The 15,459-nt window shown below is 46.6% G+C and overlaps 2 protein-coding genes across 6 annotated transcripts in view; both read left to right on the top strand.

Annotated features, from left to right (window-relative positions):
• The window catches only part of LOC129487492 (interferon alpha-inducible protein 27, mitochondrial), a 39,836-nt gene that overhangs the window by 9,568 nt on the left and 14,809 nt on the right, over window positions 1-15,459 (top strand). Inside the window, exons 1-2 of one of the 5 annotated variants that reach the window (XM_063643997.1) lie at window positions 13,086-13,912; window positions 14,774-14,888. In XM_063643997.1, the coding sequence (XP_063500067.1) occupies window positions 14,798-14,888 (91 nt within the window). In that variant the 5' untranslated portion in view covers window positions 13,086-13,912; window positions 14,774-14,797. Of the gene's footprint in view, window positions 1-13,085; window positions 13,913-14,739; window positions 14,889-15,459 lie in introns of those variants that run through there. The other 4 variants (XR_010122010.1, XM_063643996.1, XM_055288301.2 and 1 more) reach the window with 4 other exon arrangements.
• On the top strand, window positions 2,963-6,513 carry LOC134737286 (uncharacterized). Its single transcript, XM_063643993.1, has 3 exons — window positions 2,963-4,484; window positions 5,532-5,693; window positions 6,197-6,513. The coding sequence occupies exons 1-3, from the start codon at window positions 4,240-4,242 to the stop codon at window positions 6,393-6,395; spliced, it is 606 nt and encodes a 201-aa protein (XP_063500063.1). The 5' UTR covers window positions 2,963-4,239; the 3' UTR covers window positions 6,396-6,513.

Here is a 15,459-nt window from a genome sequence, read left to right as displayed (position 1 = left end):
TTTGGGTAAATTCCTCTCCTTAAGAGGTTTCAAGATAACTTGGGGCTCTCGGGCCTGTCGGAAAGTGATACTCTTTGGTCAGGAACCCTGTACAGTGACTGTGTAGGCAAGGTATGAGGCTAGTTTTCCCAAGGGGCTTTTATTGGCTCTATAAGTCAAGTTTGATTCCTTAAAGGAAAGCACATCATTACAGTCAAAGCCTTGGTAAAATAACCAATGTCTCCAATTGTGTCCAGTTGCAAAATAAAATGGATTCTTATTGTACTTATGCAGATAACTATATTGCCATAAATTAAGAATATGCAGTTTCCAAATTCTGGAGAAATCAGGTAGAGAGAAGCAAATATACTCCAAATTTTGTTCACAGGAGCATACTTTACTCAATTATCAAAAGTTGTAAATAGCTCAAAATAAAAATTTTTTTGGCTCTGTAAAAGATCAGCAAAAAGTCAAAAAGATTGGTTCAGACTTCTATTAGTTTAGTTCATGCACTTAATTCCTGTTCTGTCTGATGCTCATGAACATTTCAGCTCTCCATGAAAGTCCTGAAAGATTTTCTCTATTCTAACATCACAATGTCCAAAGTTATCAGAAACCTGCATTCAAGAACATCTGTCAAAGTCCTGTAGCTGATTAAGGGTCACCTTTCAAAGAGGATCAAAACAAGATAACAGTTGCCTGTGGATGACAAAAAGTTTTAGGACAGCCACTATTATAGCCACAATTGGCTAGAAATTGTGGTTACTTCTATGGCATACAACAATTTTACATAACAATGGTAACTATTAGTAGCATACACTAAGTCATATCATGATTATAGGAGTTTCCCATAATTTTAGAACACATACCAATAACTTAGTTATACAGATACAGCCAAGAAAGCCAAACAGCCAACCATTTCATATTTAGCCATGCTTCCTATATGATTTTTATACCAAATAAGGCAAATATGTCATTTTTGGACTTGAGGAGACCTAATATCTAAAAGACTAATTAGGAGGTCAGAAGAAGACGTAATTTATAATTTGATTTTGGAAATTTTGTCAAATATCAAAGGTTTAAAACACTTGATATTATAAAATCAAATCCCAGGTCACCATAAGTCATTTACTTAGCCGAAACAGTAACTCAGAATTTTTTAAAAGGCAAAACCTTTACTCATTAGTAGAGGGAAGATTTAGCTTTCCAAACAGTCTGTCTCTTTCCTTTCCCTTTTTTGTCTATAGCTTATTCAAAAGGCAAACAAAAATCTTTTTTTTTTTAATATAACATGAAAATCAGCTGAGCACAGTGGCTCATACCTGTAATCCCAGCACTTTGGGAGGCCAAGGCAGGTGGATCACCTGAGGTTAGGAGTTCAAGACCAGCCTGAGCAACATGGTGAAACCCCGTCTTTCCTAAAAATACAAAAAAATTAGCCAGGCGTGGTGGCAGGTGCCTGTAATCCCAGCTACTCAGGAGGCTGAGTCAGGAGAACCCGGGCGGCAGAGGTTGCAGTGAGCCGAGATTGCACCACTGCACCCTAGCCTGGGTGACAGAGTAAGACTGTGTCTCAAAAAAAAAAAAAAAAGAAAAAAAAGAAAATCTTGTTTAAGGGAGAAAGCCAGATTTCACCTTTGCATTAGTGTACTATTGATGTCAAACTCAATTCTTAATAAAACCTGGCCGCACACAGTGGCTCATGTCTGTGATCCCAGCACTTTGGGAGGCCGAGGTGGGCGGATCACAAGGTCAGGAGTTCGAGACCAGCCAGATCAACATGCTGAAACCCTGTCTCTACTAAAAATACAAAAATTAGCCAGGTGTGGTGGCGTGCACCTGTGATCCCAGCTACTCAGGAGGCTGAGGCAGGAGAATTGCTTGAAACCGGGAGGCGGAGGTTGCAGTGAGCCAAGACTGTGCCACTGCACTCCAGCCTGGGCGACAGAGCGAGACTCCATCTCAAAAAAAAACAAAACAAAACAAGGCTGGGTGCGGTGGCTCACGCTTGTAATCCCAGCACTTTGGGAGGCCGAGGCGGGCGGATCACGAGGTCAGGAGATCGAGACCATGGTGAAACCCCGTCTCTACTAAAAATACAAAAAAAAAAATTAGCACAAAACAAAACAAAAAAAACCTTACAGACAAATCAATCTTAATCAGTTTGTCTATGAGGCAAGATTCTCATAAACCTTTTATAACCCTTTACAAATTTTTGTTAAAGAGATCAGTGTTCTAAGAAAAACTCTGTTGTGCTTTTATTCCAATGTTCAATTTACAGAAAAACTGAAGAATACCTGATATGGTTTAGCTGTGTCCCCAGCCAAATCTCATCTTGAATTGTAGCTCCCATAATTCTGACATGTTGTGGGAGGGACCCAGTGGGAGATAATTGAATCACCGGGACAATTTCCCCCATGCTGTTCTCGTGGTAGTGAGTAAGTCTCACGAGATCTGATGAGTTTATAAGGGGTTTCCCTTTCTGCTGTGCTTTTCATTCACTCTTTGCTGGCCACCCTCCTGGGTTCAAGCGATTCTCCTGCCCCAGCCTCCCAAGTAGCTGGGACTACAGGCACACACCACCACGCCCAGCTAACTTTTGTATTTTTAGTAGAGACGGGGTTTCACCATGTTGGCCAGGAAAATCTAATTCCAACACATCCCGATACCAGGAGCATTACTTTTCCCATCAAAATGCCCTTCTTGGAGATGTGAGGAATTCAAAATCCTCCTTTTCATCAAAATTTTTGACTGTATTTCTTTTTTTTTTTTTTTTTTTGAGACGGAGTCTCGCTGTGTTGCCCAGGCTGGAGTGCAGTGGTGTGATTTCAGCTCATTGCAAGCTCCGCCTCCAGGGTTCACGCTGTTCTCCTGCCTCAGCCTCCCAAGTAGCTGGGATACAGGCACCTGCCACCACGCCCGGCTAATTTTTTTTTTTTTTTTTTTTTTTGTATTTTTAGTAGAGACGGGGGTTTCACCATGTTAGCCAGGTTGGTCTCAATCTCCTGACCTCGTGATCCGCCCATCTCGGCCTCCCAAAGTGTCGGGATTACAGGCGTGAGCCACAACGCCTGGCGCTGACTGCATTTCTTATGAACTTCATTTTGTATGGCGAACATCCCTCCATCCCACATAGAAGATTTATAGTACAAAACATTCTACACTAGCTGACAAATGGCATGGAGCCCTACTCCTATATTTGTGATAAGCAGGAAGTCAGCATGGATTGGTGGCTAACAGTATGATCTCTGACCAGTGGCCCTGGTTGAAATCCTTAGAGCTGTGGCCTTGAGGCAAGTTAATTAACCTTGATGTGCCTTAGTTTGGTGACAAATAGGGACTTAGTAGATATGTACTATTGTTTTTTTGCAATTGCTTGTTTCTGTCCTTTTCCCCTACTGGAATACATTTCATGAAACAAGGATGTGTCTATCTTTTTCTCTTGGGTCAGTGCTCAGGAGCTTGGTAAATATGTTTTGAATGAAAGAATGAATGAAGAGAAAAAAGAGGAAAGTGAGAGTCTCAGTGTGAAGTCTGTGGAGAGAGGAATACAGAAAATTAAAGAAGTGACAGAATCAGGGTGGGAAAGGCTCTGCTTGGGATACCCTCTAATGTCCTGGAAATGAGGCTGTGTCCCTTGTGCAAGACAAGGAAGGGAAAGAAAATGAGCCCTGCACCCCAATCCCAGTCCTGCAAGGATGCTTGACCAAACTTGGGTTTGAGGCCCAATTTAGGAAGGTTAGAGTCCTTCCTAAGATTTAGGGGGTTAGAGGTCCCTCTCAGTAAAGTCTCCCTTGGTTAAAAATGGATTTGGCACTACGAGGTATTAACTGCTATTCTCTTTGAGTTAATCTGCCTCGCACTCTTTGCTGATGGCTGTAGGTGGCAGGATTGAGCATGTACAGGATCATGGGACATGGGGAGCTTTTTTCTCCCTAAAGGAGGAAACTTGAGAGCTGATCCCTTCAGGATGCAAGTGGCCCCATGAATTTTTGAGTCAGTGTTGCTGCAACGGGTGGGTCTTTCTGGCCTCCCTGAGCTCCTGGGGAGGTGGCTGAGCTCTCTTCAGCAGGCCCTGAAGTCTCCAGAACTTTGGTCCCAGCTGCCGAAGCACCCCAGTCCCTGCCCCTGCGGCAGCCATTGTCAGATGTTCCTGCCAGCCCTGAGAGCTCAACACAACTCAAGAGGCCCAGGCATGCTCTGCCCAGTGCTGCAGGGGGTGCAGCCACAAGGCTGGGCAGAGGAGACAGGTGACTTCTGATGTGGGGACCTGGGGAGGCTTCCTGCAGAAGGTGCCATGTGCAGAGCCCTGAGGATGGGGCCTTCACCTCTGACCTATGGCCTAGGATGGGTAGGAGGCTTCAGAAGAGGGAAAGAATAGCAAAGTTGAATTTGAAATGGGGGTATCAGAGTGGACCCACTGTCATAGGTTTGTGTTTGTTTGTTTGTTGTTGTTGTTGTTTTGTCTCCAGGCAGGGCTGCTGTAGCAGCTGTGGTCGGAGGAGGTGAGTCTCTGTGGGAAGGAACTCAAGCCCCCATCCCCCGCCTCCCCCCAGCCCTGAGCCTCTGGGAGAAACTGGCTTTGACCAAACCCAGGATTCTCCAAGACATAGCTGGGTAGCGGTGGAGTGGACAGAGTGATGGGAACCTTAGAGCAGCAGGAAGCAAAGCAAAGCTATTAAAGGCACAGGGCTTCGGAGGCAGCCAGAGCTGGGGCTACTCTCAGCTTCCACCAAGTACAAACCATGCAACCCCAGATGAGTCATTTGAGCAGTCAGAGCCTGGGATTCCTCCCCGTCTAAAGCAGGGCCCATGGTATCCTTGGGGACTTTTGTAGGGAGTATGTCAGCTGAGCTGTGTCTCATTCCTCAAAATTATTTGACAAATGCTGGTAGCCCATCCACTGAGTCAGAAGCTTTTGAGCTGCTATAAAGCAATGTCCTCCAATGCAATGGCCAAAACTAAAGAAAATCTTAATGTTTCTCTGTCACCTGCACCACATTTCAAGTGCTAAACGTGGCTACCCTAGTAGACAGTACAGAAAACAAATGTGGCTATGATTGCAGATGGCTCTCTGATTGCACTGCTCTGGAGATTTTGGGGAGCCCTAGAGGACCCCCGCATGCTGCTGCAGGGCCTTCAGGGCCTCCATCCCCTCACCTCTCCAGAAAAGCAGCTCTGATGTTGTCTGCTGTCAACATTTTGCTTGGAGAGATCATATTTTCCTTGCCAAAAGGGAAAGTTTGAAGACTGCTGTTTGCTTCAATGTATTTATTTTACATTAGGGGAACAGAGGCCCAGGGAGGGCCAGTGAGCCCTCGATGGTGTCTGTGAAACAGGCATAAACAAGCCTGGGATTCAGATTATCCTGGGAGCTGGTCCACTGGCTGTTTTACACGTTGACTGCCCTTGTTTTGGGATCCCATCCCTGCTCAGAGGCTTTCCTGAGAGCACAGCAGACCCCTCCTCCTCCTCATTGACACAGGAGGATGTCAGGGAGGTCTGGGGAACTCCGTCCCATGGGACCAACCCCAAATCTCCACTTCCTGCAGTTGTGGCTATGGGGACTGTGCCCGTGGCACTCGGTGCCATGGGCTTCACCTCAGTAGGAATCGCCGCATCCTCCATAGCAACCAAGATGATGTCTACAGCAGCCATTGCCAGTGGGGGCGGAGTTGCCGCGGGCAGTCTGGTGGCTATTCTGCAGTCAGCGGGTGAGTGTTCTGGACAGGATGACCAGAGCCAGGAGATGATCCAGCCCCAAGGCTGAACCCCAGGGAGGCCTCTCCTCTCCCTGCAGGTCCGTGATCCTCTGCCTCCTGGGCCCTTTGTCTTTCTGTCACTGTCCCCTCTTCTGGTTGGAGGTGGGACCAGGGGTGCAGCCTAGGAGATCTGCGTTCCTGGTGAACCCTACAAAACCCAGGCAGGTCCCCTCCCCTCTCTGGCCCTTTGGAAGATAAGGAACCTGCCATTTCTCAGAGGGTCTGCCCTGTTGCTGGGATTCCCCACCAGAGTTCTTGCCTCCTCTCCGGGCAGTGGCCTGCAGCAGCCCCTCCCAAAGCAGAAATCCTAGGGTTTTAGGAAGCAGAGGTGGGGAACAGGGTTGGGCTGCCTGGGCCTCAGGCCTCTGGAGGGACCCAGAGTCTCTGGCCTCCAACCCCCTGTTAGGAGCTGCTACCCCTCCCTGTGTCCTGTGCTCATCCTTTTTTCTCCCCAGGGGCAGCTGGACTCTCTGTGACATCCAAAGTTATCCTGGGCTTTGCTGGGACAGCTCTTGGGGCCTGGCTGGGTTCACCCCCTTCCAGCTGAACACCACACTGAGGCAGGGAGGTGGCTGTCTTGGTGGAGATGACTTTCCTGGGCCTCTGGATGATGGTCTTCCAAAGGGCAAGTCCCCTACTCCCAAAATTATTTAAGGAAGCATGAAAAATAAAGATGCTGGTGATCTTCTCCTAGTGTCGGTTCTCTGTTCTTGTGGTCAGGATAGGGTACAGCGCTGCTACAGGAGTGTGGGACAAGGAGGGACTCGAGGAAGCAGCATGGGATGTCCATGACCGGAGCCAGGTCTGGCCCCGGGCTTTCCACTCATTCTGTGGTCCTGAGCAGGTCGTGTCTGCCCTTTGAGCCTCAGTTTGCTGCTCTTCAGATGGGAGAGTCAGCCAGAGTCAGCGTTATAGGATGGTGTGGCTCTTGGGTCATTGCTTGAGCCATTGATCCTCAATTATGAAGCCCTTTGTCCTCTTGCATGACTGATCCCTTCCTTTCCCACCCAGGACTCAGGGTGTGACTGTATGATTACTCTAGAAGTTCAGCAACACTGCATTTCCCTGGCTTATGGGCCTTCTCCATACAGGTAGAGAAGTTTCATTCCTCCAGGGAGCTATGTCCCTCTCAGCACAGAGCCCAGACTCCTCAGCCCCCAGGTGGACTGAGCAGAGCCTGTGAGGATGGGCAAGGGGCTGGGGCTCCTGAGAAGCAGGCCACTGCAGAATACCCATTTCCAGAGACCTACTGTGTGCCTGGCCCCAGATCAGGTGCCAGCTGTCCGATGCACACTGACCTGGCATCTGCCACATGGCACCTGCCTGGCCGTGAGGATAAGTAAACACACTTGACTTCTGGAAGGCCTGTTTAGACTTGGCCTCTGACCTCAACATCAGTCCCACTCTGGGCTGTTTGACCTTCACACTTATTTTTCCTTTACAGCTGCACTCCTACAGGGCTCTCCCTGGGATGCTGGCTGAGCTGACTCCCACAGCTCCCAAAGGGGCCCCGAGGCTCCATCCCACAGGATTGCCCTGGCTACAGAGGATCACAGAGGTCCATCTCTGCCCAGGGTGCACAATGTTGGGGAAGCCAGCCCTTAACCAATGATGTGAAGGGACTTGGGGTAAATTACAGAAATGACCACATTCTCCGCCCTTTCAGCATGGCTGTACAGCTCCTCCCATCAAGAGGTAGGAATTTCTTTCCCCTCCCTTTGAATCTCTTCTGGCCTGGGGAGTTGCTGTGGCCTGGCTGATAGAACACGGTGGAAGTGATGGCGTGCTAATCTTGAGCCTAGTCCCTAAGAAACCTTGCAGCCTTCTGCTGTACCACCCAGACCCCATCACTGCCATGAGAACAAGCCAGGCTGGGCAAGCACACAAAGTCCATTCATTCCAGACAAGACCCCAGACATGGCAGCGAGCCCAGCCAAGTTCTGCAAAGCTGACCTGCAGCTGACTGCAGATGGATGAGGGGCCCAGCAGAGACCAGAAGAACCACCTGCCTAGATTGCTGACCCACAGAATCATGAGCTACATAACTTTTTTAAGCCACTAAATTGTGTGGTCACTTTTTATCCAGCCATAGGTAACTGACATCATAAGACAATGTGTACAATCACTGAAGAGGATCAGGCTATATGGCTCGTAGGACAGAAAAGGAAGTGATAGATTCTAATTGTAGTGACCTGGGAAGACTTCCTGGAGTAAGTGCTGTTTTACTTAAGGATTATGGAGTTGTAAGTACTAGAAACTTGATCGCAACTTGCTCAGAGTTCAATGGACTTCATTGCTTTACTAAATGGAAAGGTCCAAAGGTAAAGTATGCTTCAGGCAGGGTTTGATTCAGCAACACAACACGGATGCCAAAGACCTGTCTTTTCTATTCTTTGTTTCTGAGGCATCAGCTTCATCCTGTGGCTGCCAGCTCTCGTGGTTACAAGACAGCTGTTAGCAAGCTCTGGAAGCTACCTTCTTTATTCATGTCTCCCAGAAAGAACATTTTTTCATGTACTTTCTCCTGAAAAGCAAAGAAACATCTTTCCCAAATACCTGTAGTAAATGTTCATGCTACTATCTTAAATGGAGTCATTTACTCATTCCTAAAACCCTTTAATTAGGCCCAAAGGATGGGTGGGATGTGATGATTGGTTTAAGTCCACCTGGACTCACCTTTAGAAAGTGCGAGGAGAGCCCATGCCTCTGATACACTCATAGGTCAGGGCAGGGGCTCCTATACCTGAAAGAGGAGGTTTCTGTTTCAAAGAAGAGAGGGAGGTAAGAGACACTGAGTGCCCAAACACAGCGTCCTGTACAGACAGCATGGGCATTGTTCTCAGGGAAGACTGTGCCTCGAGGATCCCTGGGGGAAACCAAAGTGGGCTCCCAGCCAGATTCGCTGATTCTGTCTCTGTCTTGTTATCCCCACTGCTCCAGCCATTAAGGAAGAGCACACCGGACCCGAAGGCAAGTGGACAGTAGGTTACTGTCTTTTTGTTTTTAACTTTACAGTATGGGATTATATTATTTTCTAATGAAAACCAACATTTTATTGCATTTAAATTACTTAAGAAATCTTGAAGTAGCTTCTAGTCTTAAAAATCTAAATTCGTATAGGTAAGGCTAACGCCCCTTTGGCTCTGATAAGCATCCTTCCCCCTCATTACAGCCCCTACTCCCACTCTCAGAAGTAAAGCACTGCTGCAATTTCATACATTCCTTTCCATGGACCCCCCTTTTACAGTGTGATAAAAATTCATAAAATTTACCATCTTGACCATTTTTTAAGTACAGTTCAGCAATGTTAGGTATATATTCACGTTGTTGTGAAACATCTCCAGAATTTTTTCATCTTGCAAAACTGAAACTCTGTTCCCATTAAACAGCTCCGCTTTGCCCCTCCCCCTGCCCCTGGTAACCACCATTCTACTTTCTGTCTTTGTGAATTTGACTACGCTAGGTACCACTTATTGGTAGAATTATATAGTATTTGTCATGTGTGTGTGTATATGTGTATCGAGATGGGGTTTTTTCTCCATGTTGCCCAAACTGATCTCAAATTCCTGGGCTCAGCTGATCCACCCACCTTGGCCTCCCAAAGTGCTGGGATTACAGGTGTGAGCCCCCATGCCTGGCCAAAATTATATAGTATTTGCCTTTTTGTGACTGGCTTATTTCAGTTAGTATAATGTCCTCATCCATGATGCAGCATGTGACAGAATCTCCTTCCTCTATAAGGCTGAATGACATTCCATTGGAGGTATAGATCACATTTAGTTGATCCATGAGGCACCCATCAATGGACACTTGGGCTGCTTCCACCTCTCGGCTGTTGTGCACAGTGCTGCTATGTACTTGGGTATGCAAATATCTCTTTAAGATCCGGCGTCTTAGGCCGTTTGCACTGCTGTAACAAAATACCATAGACTAGGTAGCTTAAAAAACAGAAATTGATTTCCCACAGTTCTGGAAGCTGGGAAGTCCAAGATTAAGAGGTGTCAGCCCCCTTGGTGTCTGGTCAGCGTCCCTTTCCTGGTTTGTAAATGATGCTTTCTCTCTGTGTCCTCACATGGTAGTGGGATAATGCAGCTCTCTGGGGGGCCTCTTTTATAAAGGCACTAATCCCAGTCATTAGGGCTCTGCTCTCCTGATTTAGTCACCTCCCAAATAGTTCCATCTCCCAATACCATCACCTTTGGGGTTATGATTTTAATGAATTTGGCAGGGCCATGACACTCAGACCATAGCACCCTACTTTCAATTCTTTGGGGTATATACCCAGAGGTGGGGTTTCTGGATCATATAGTAGTTCTTTTAATTTTTTATGGAACTTCCATACTGTTTTCCATAGCAACTACTCCATCTTACGATCCCACCAACAGTGTACAACGGTTCCAATTATATAACGGCCAATGCTTTTTATTTTCTGTTTTTTTGATAGCAGCCATCCTAATGGTTGTGAGGTAGTATCTCATTGTGGCTTTGATCTGCATTTCCCTAATGATTAGCAATCTTAAACATCTTTTCATGTGCTTTTTGGCCATTTGTATATCATATTAGTTCATTTTGCACTGCTATAAAGACATACCCGAGACTGGAGACTGAGTACTTTATAAAGAAAAGAGGTGTATTTGGCTCATGGTTCTGCAGGGAGCATGGCACTGGTATCTGCTCGGCTTCTGGCGAGGCCTCAAGAAACTTGTACTCACAATGGAAGGCAAGAGGAGCTGACATCACACAGTGTGAGAGCAAGAGGAAGGCAGGAGGTGCCAGGGTCTTTTCTGCAGTCAGGTCTTGCAGGAACTAATAGAGTGAGAGCTAATTCATTACTGTGAGGACAGCGCCAAGCACCCCCATGACCCCCGACTAGGCCTCATCTCCAACAGTGGAGATTACATTTTAACACGAGATTTGGAGGGGGCAAATATTTAAACTATAGCATATGTCATCTTTGGTGAACTGTCCATTTAAGTCTTTTGCCCATTTTATTTATATATTATTTATTATTATTATATTATTATTATTATTATTATTTCAGATGGAGTTTCACTCTTCTTGCCCAGGCTGGAGTGCAATGGTGCAATCTCAGTTCACTTCAACCTCTGCCTCCCGGGTGCAAGTGATTCTCCTGCTTCAGCCTCCCAAGTAGCTAGGATTACAGGCACACACCACCACGCCTTGCTAATTTTTTGTAATTTTAATAGAGACAGGGTTTCACCATGTCGGTCAGGCTGGTCTTGAACTCCTGACCTCAGGTGATCTGCCTGCCTCAGCTTCCCAAAGTGGTGGGATTACAGGCGTGACCCACCACTCCCACTTTTGCTCATTTTAAAATTGGGTTATTTGATTTTTTGTTGTTGAGTTGTAGCATTTTTTGGTATACTCCGAATATTTACTCTTCATTGCCAAGTTTGATGTCATGAATAATTTCCCCTATGTTTTCTTCTAGGAGTTTCATAGTTTTGTGGCTCACATTTGGGCAATTAGTTCTCCATGCCCTTTTAAAGTTATTTCTGTGGATAGATGATTGAAGAGATATATAGGTATCTCCATAGAAAATATTTTTATGTAGTTCTGTTATATGCATTTTATTGCTATGGTTTTGTTTAACCTAATACATACTGTTCTGATGCTGGCTTTTTTTTACATTTTATAAGTCTTTTTCATTATTTTTAATTGCTGCTTGGTATTCTACGGTAATGATCCACCACATTTTATTTTGTCTTTTCCCTTTTAATGGTACTTGTGTCGCTGGTTGTTAAAGGAACATTTCCTAATTTGGAGGAATTTCTTTTTTTTTTTATTATACTTTAAGTTCTAGGGTACATGTGCACAACGTGCAGGTTTGATACATACGTATACATGTGCCATGTTGGTTTGCTGCACCCATCAACTCGTCATTTACATTAGGTATTTCTCCTAATGTTCTCCCTCACCCAGCCCCCTCCCCCCAACAGGCCCAGTGTGTGATGTTCCCCTCCCTGTGTCCATGTGTTCTCATTGTTCAACTCCCACTTATGAGTAAGAACATGCAGTGTTTGATTTTCTGTACTTGGGAGATTTTGCGGAGAATGATGGTTTCCAGCGTCATCCATGTCCCTGCAAAGGACATGAACTCCTTTTTTATGGCTGCATAGTATTCCATGGTATATATGTGCCACATTTTCTTTATCCAGTCTATTATTGATGGACATTTGGGTTAGATCCAAGTCTTTGCTATTCTGAATAGTGCCACAATAAACATACGTGTGCACGTGTCTTTATAGTAGCCATTCTAACAGGTGCGAGATGGTATCTCATTGTGGTTTTGATTTGCATTACTATTTACTAATGAAATTGTGTAGAACTGCTGGACAAAAACCGTGTCCCTATGCTGGCTGTGTATTATTCCATCCAGAAGTGATTTGAGCCTCAGCATTAGGGTGACCCCCACCCAGCCTTTGGTTAGGACATGGAGCCTGATGATGTCACATACATACATTCATTATGCTAATTTGCAAAGTCTCTGGTACTGATGTAGTAGCCGCATAGGGTTGTGTAGATTTCTGAATATACTGCCTCCCCGGGGGCCCTTCCCAGAGAGAAAGCCAGAGTGGACACCTGCTGGACCCCTGAATAGAAGTATAGATTGCCAACAGTGTGGCTTAAACTAGTTGAACCAACATGTTGATGTCACACTTGTGTCAACATAAAAAAAAAAAGAGAGAGAGACGGGGAGACAAATCTTTAAGTAAAATAGTTTTACTTGGGAATAATACACAAGAAGTAGGATTGCAATCCCACAATATAAATATGGACCAGGGTGGCCTTTTTGTTTTGGAGAACAGAGGAAAAAGCTAGGGATTTTTTAGAGAAAGAGGCTGTTATGCAAGTTGTTTTGAAGGAAAGTTCAATGCAATTTGTTTTATGAAAGTTATGCAAGTTGTTTTGAAAGAAAGTTTAATGGCTGTGATCCCACAGCCGAAAGCTCACACCTGTAATCCCAGCAATTTGGGAGGCTGAGGCAGGAGGATCACCTGACATCAGGAGTTTGAGACTAGCCTGGCCAACATGGTGAAACCCCATCTCTACCAAAAATACAAAAAATTAGCCAGGCATGGTGGCAGTTGCCTTTAATCCCAGCTACTTGGGAGGCTGGGGCAGGAGGATCACTTGAACCCGGGAGGTGGAGATTGCAGTGAGCCGAGATTGCGCCATTGTCCTCCAGCCTGGGCAACAAGAGCAAAACTCCATTAAAAAAAAGAAAGAAAAGAAAAGAGACGAAAAGAGAAAAGAAAAGAAAAGAAAGAAAGAAGGAAGGAAGGAAGGAGAGAGAGAGAGGAAAGAAAGAAAAAGAAAGAAAGAAAGAAAGAGAAAGAAAGAAAGAAGGAAAGAAAAAAAGTTTATTGGTGCTGGCAGCATCTTACAAGACCTGGCGAGTTCTGACTGGCAAGTGTCAGTAGTTGTTAGGTAGGACTGGGAATCTTGGAATTATGGTCAGGTTCCTGCAGTTTTGGATTGGGTTTGTGAGACACTGTGCCAGGCAAGTGTTTTTGCATAACTGGCTCGCTCTCCCTGTGCTTCTAGCTGTCCTTGTGTGGCCCATGTGATAAGCTGCAGTTTGGAAACATTTCTTGTGATAGTTCCTGTTAGCAGGCAAACAGGAGAGCCTCATCTTGCATGAGAGCCCTCCCTTTATAGCCTTGCTGGCTCTGTCTGCTGAGGTTTGACCCAAGTGACTCCATTTTGAATCTTAAACTTGCGCACTACTCATGTGGAAGATTAAAATGTACATTTCAGGACCTGGTGCTTTCTCTTCCGTGTATTCTCAGAACAGCTGTAGAGTGAACTTTGATCTTACTTCTCTTGACTTCATTATGCGTAGAGCACACTCCCATACCTGAATTAAATGACAAAGCATTTTATATTAACTGACAATGACTGATGCCATGGGCAAATCCTATTTCTATAAATGACTGAATTTTCCTCTGGACTGCGCATGAGGGGAGAAAGACGTCTGCAGTTTCGGTTTCCTGGAAAACGAAACCTGTCTCATTTGTTGCCTGTGTCAAGGGGCTGTGCCTCAGTCGGGGTGGAGCTGCTTAAAAGGCCTGGGATCAGCCCTTTGGGAACACATCCAAGCTTAAAACCGTGCGGTCAGCTTCACATTCTCAGGAACTCTCCTCTGGGTAAGACTGGGAGGGTGGGCAGGAGCTACCCTTCCCGTGGCCCCGAACCTTGGGTGGGCTGTGGGCTCAGGGAGCGGAGGGGAGGCCTTGAGCATCTACTCTCTGCCCGGTCTTTTTGTTCTCATCAGGGAGCCTTGGATGGGAAGGGACTTGAGCCCCACTTGTCCCTGGACTCTGGAATTTAAGGACAATTAGCTTTGTCCTTGCCCAGGTTTTCCTCAGGCCTTGAGGGTGGCTTGGGGTAAAGTGGGCAAGGGGAAGAGATAAGTGTTGGGAGAAACCAAGTCGAAACCATTGCAAGTCCGTGCCTGGGTGGAGTGTTGCTGCCCTATGGAAAGCTTCTGACCTGGAGCAAATCACTGAGCCAGATCACGTTCCCTCATCTGTAATATGCGGAGGAGGAGGGTCCCATCTTTTTCACGTTAGTGAGGAGATTACACAAGAGCAGGCGCCTCACCTGCCATATATGCCTTAAAAATGCAATTGGTTCTGATTTCCTAATTTTGGTGCCTTTTCAATTGCTCTGTGGAGAGATAAGGGAGTCCTGGAAGTGTCTAAGACATTGGCGCTGGGACTTTCAGGAGAAAGAAAGCAGCCCCCCTGGGGAAATAAAGTCCCTCAGGGCCCTGACCTAACACAGGTCCTTCGGTAGCCCCAACTCCCCAACATCCCTCCCTCCCTCACCCCAGGATCCTTTCCAGGCCTGCTGCCCCACAAGCTCAGAGCCGCCTCCCTAGCCCCCTGGAGCCCGTCACATTTTTCAGGACAGTGGGAAGCAAGCCAGGTTGTGTGCCCATCCCGTCCTCAGAGCTCCTTCCCTTCGGCAGGTCAGGCTGAAGTTGAGGATCTCTTACTCTCTAGGCCACGGCATTAACCCGAGCAGGCATGGTGGCCTCTGCTCTCACCTCATCAGCAGTGACCAGTGTGGCCAAAGTGGCCAGGGTGGCCTCTGGCTGGGCCGTAGTTTTGCCCGTGGGTGAGTGTTCCTGGGAGGGGCTGGTGCTGGGGGCGAGGAGGTGGCTGGGGAGGGTGGGGGTCCTGTCCGGGGACCTGTGGGAAAGAAAATGGGGGGACATCCGCAGCCTTGCTGCCCTGCCCTGTCCTCTCACAGCAGGCGTCCACCCTGACTTTCCATCTGGGAGGGGGCCTGGGGCAGGCAGACTCTGGCCAGGTGCCCAGCCCTGGGTGTCCCGCAGGTCCCCTCCCCTTTGGGCCCGGGCCTCCTCCTGCCTAGCTGGAAAGAGTCTATCTACCACTGAGTCCCACTCTCTTCAGCTCTCCCTTCCCCCGGACTCACTATCAGAATTCATCTCCTTTAGGAGTTTACCTTGTCAATAGGGCCCCTGTGTCCTATGGGATCTCACATCCGGAGTATCGATTTTAACAAAATTCTTCAGCTCACTTTTTTCATTAGTTTCTGGGAGATCTCTTTCTGGTTTTATTTATTCTCATTTTTCTTCCTTTTCATCCTCGATTCCCCTCCCTCAAAGTCAACCTTCCTAATATATTTAATGTGTGTCTGTTTTTCATATGTATTTTTGCGGAAT

This window comes from Symphalangus syndactylus, chromosome 8 (genome assembly GCF_028878055.3).
Source record: "Symphalangus syndactylus isolate Jambi chromosome 8, NHGRI_mSymSyn1-v2.1_pri, whole genome shotgun sequence".
NCBI classification, from domain to species: Eukaryota; Metazoa; Chordata; class Mammalia; order Primates; family Hylobatidae; genus Symphalangus; species Symphalangus syndactylus.
Note: the sequence above shows the minus strand (reverse complement) of the source record. Positions and strands in the feature narration are given on the sequence as shown.

Bases quoted from the DNA above. Each gene is read 5' to 3' on its own strand.
- LOC134737286 (XM_063643993.1), top strand. From the start codon at position 4,240: ATGTGGGGACCTGGGGAGGCTTCCTGCAGAAGGTGCCATGTGCAGAGC. The intron at 4,485-5,531 runs GTGAGTCTCTGT...CACTTCCTGCAG, and splicing joins AGCAGCTGTGGTCGGAGGAG to TTGTGGCTATGGGGACTGTG. The intron at 5,694-6,196 runs GTGAGTGTTCTG...TTTTCTCCCCAG, and splicing joins GGCTATTCTGCAGTCAGCGG to GGGCAGCTGGACTCTCTGTG.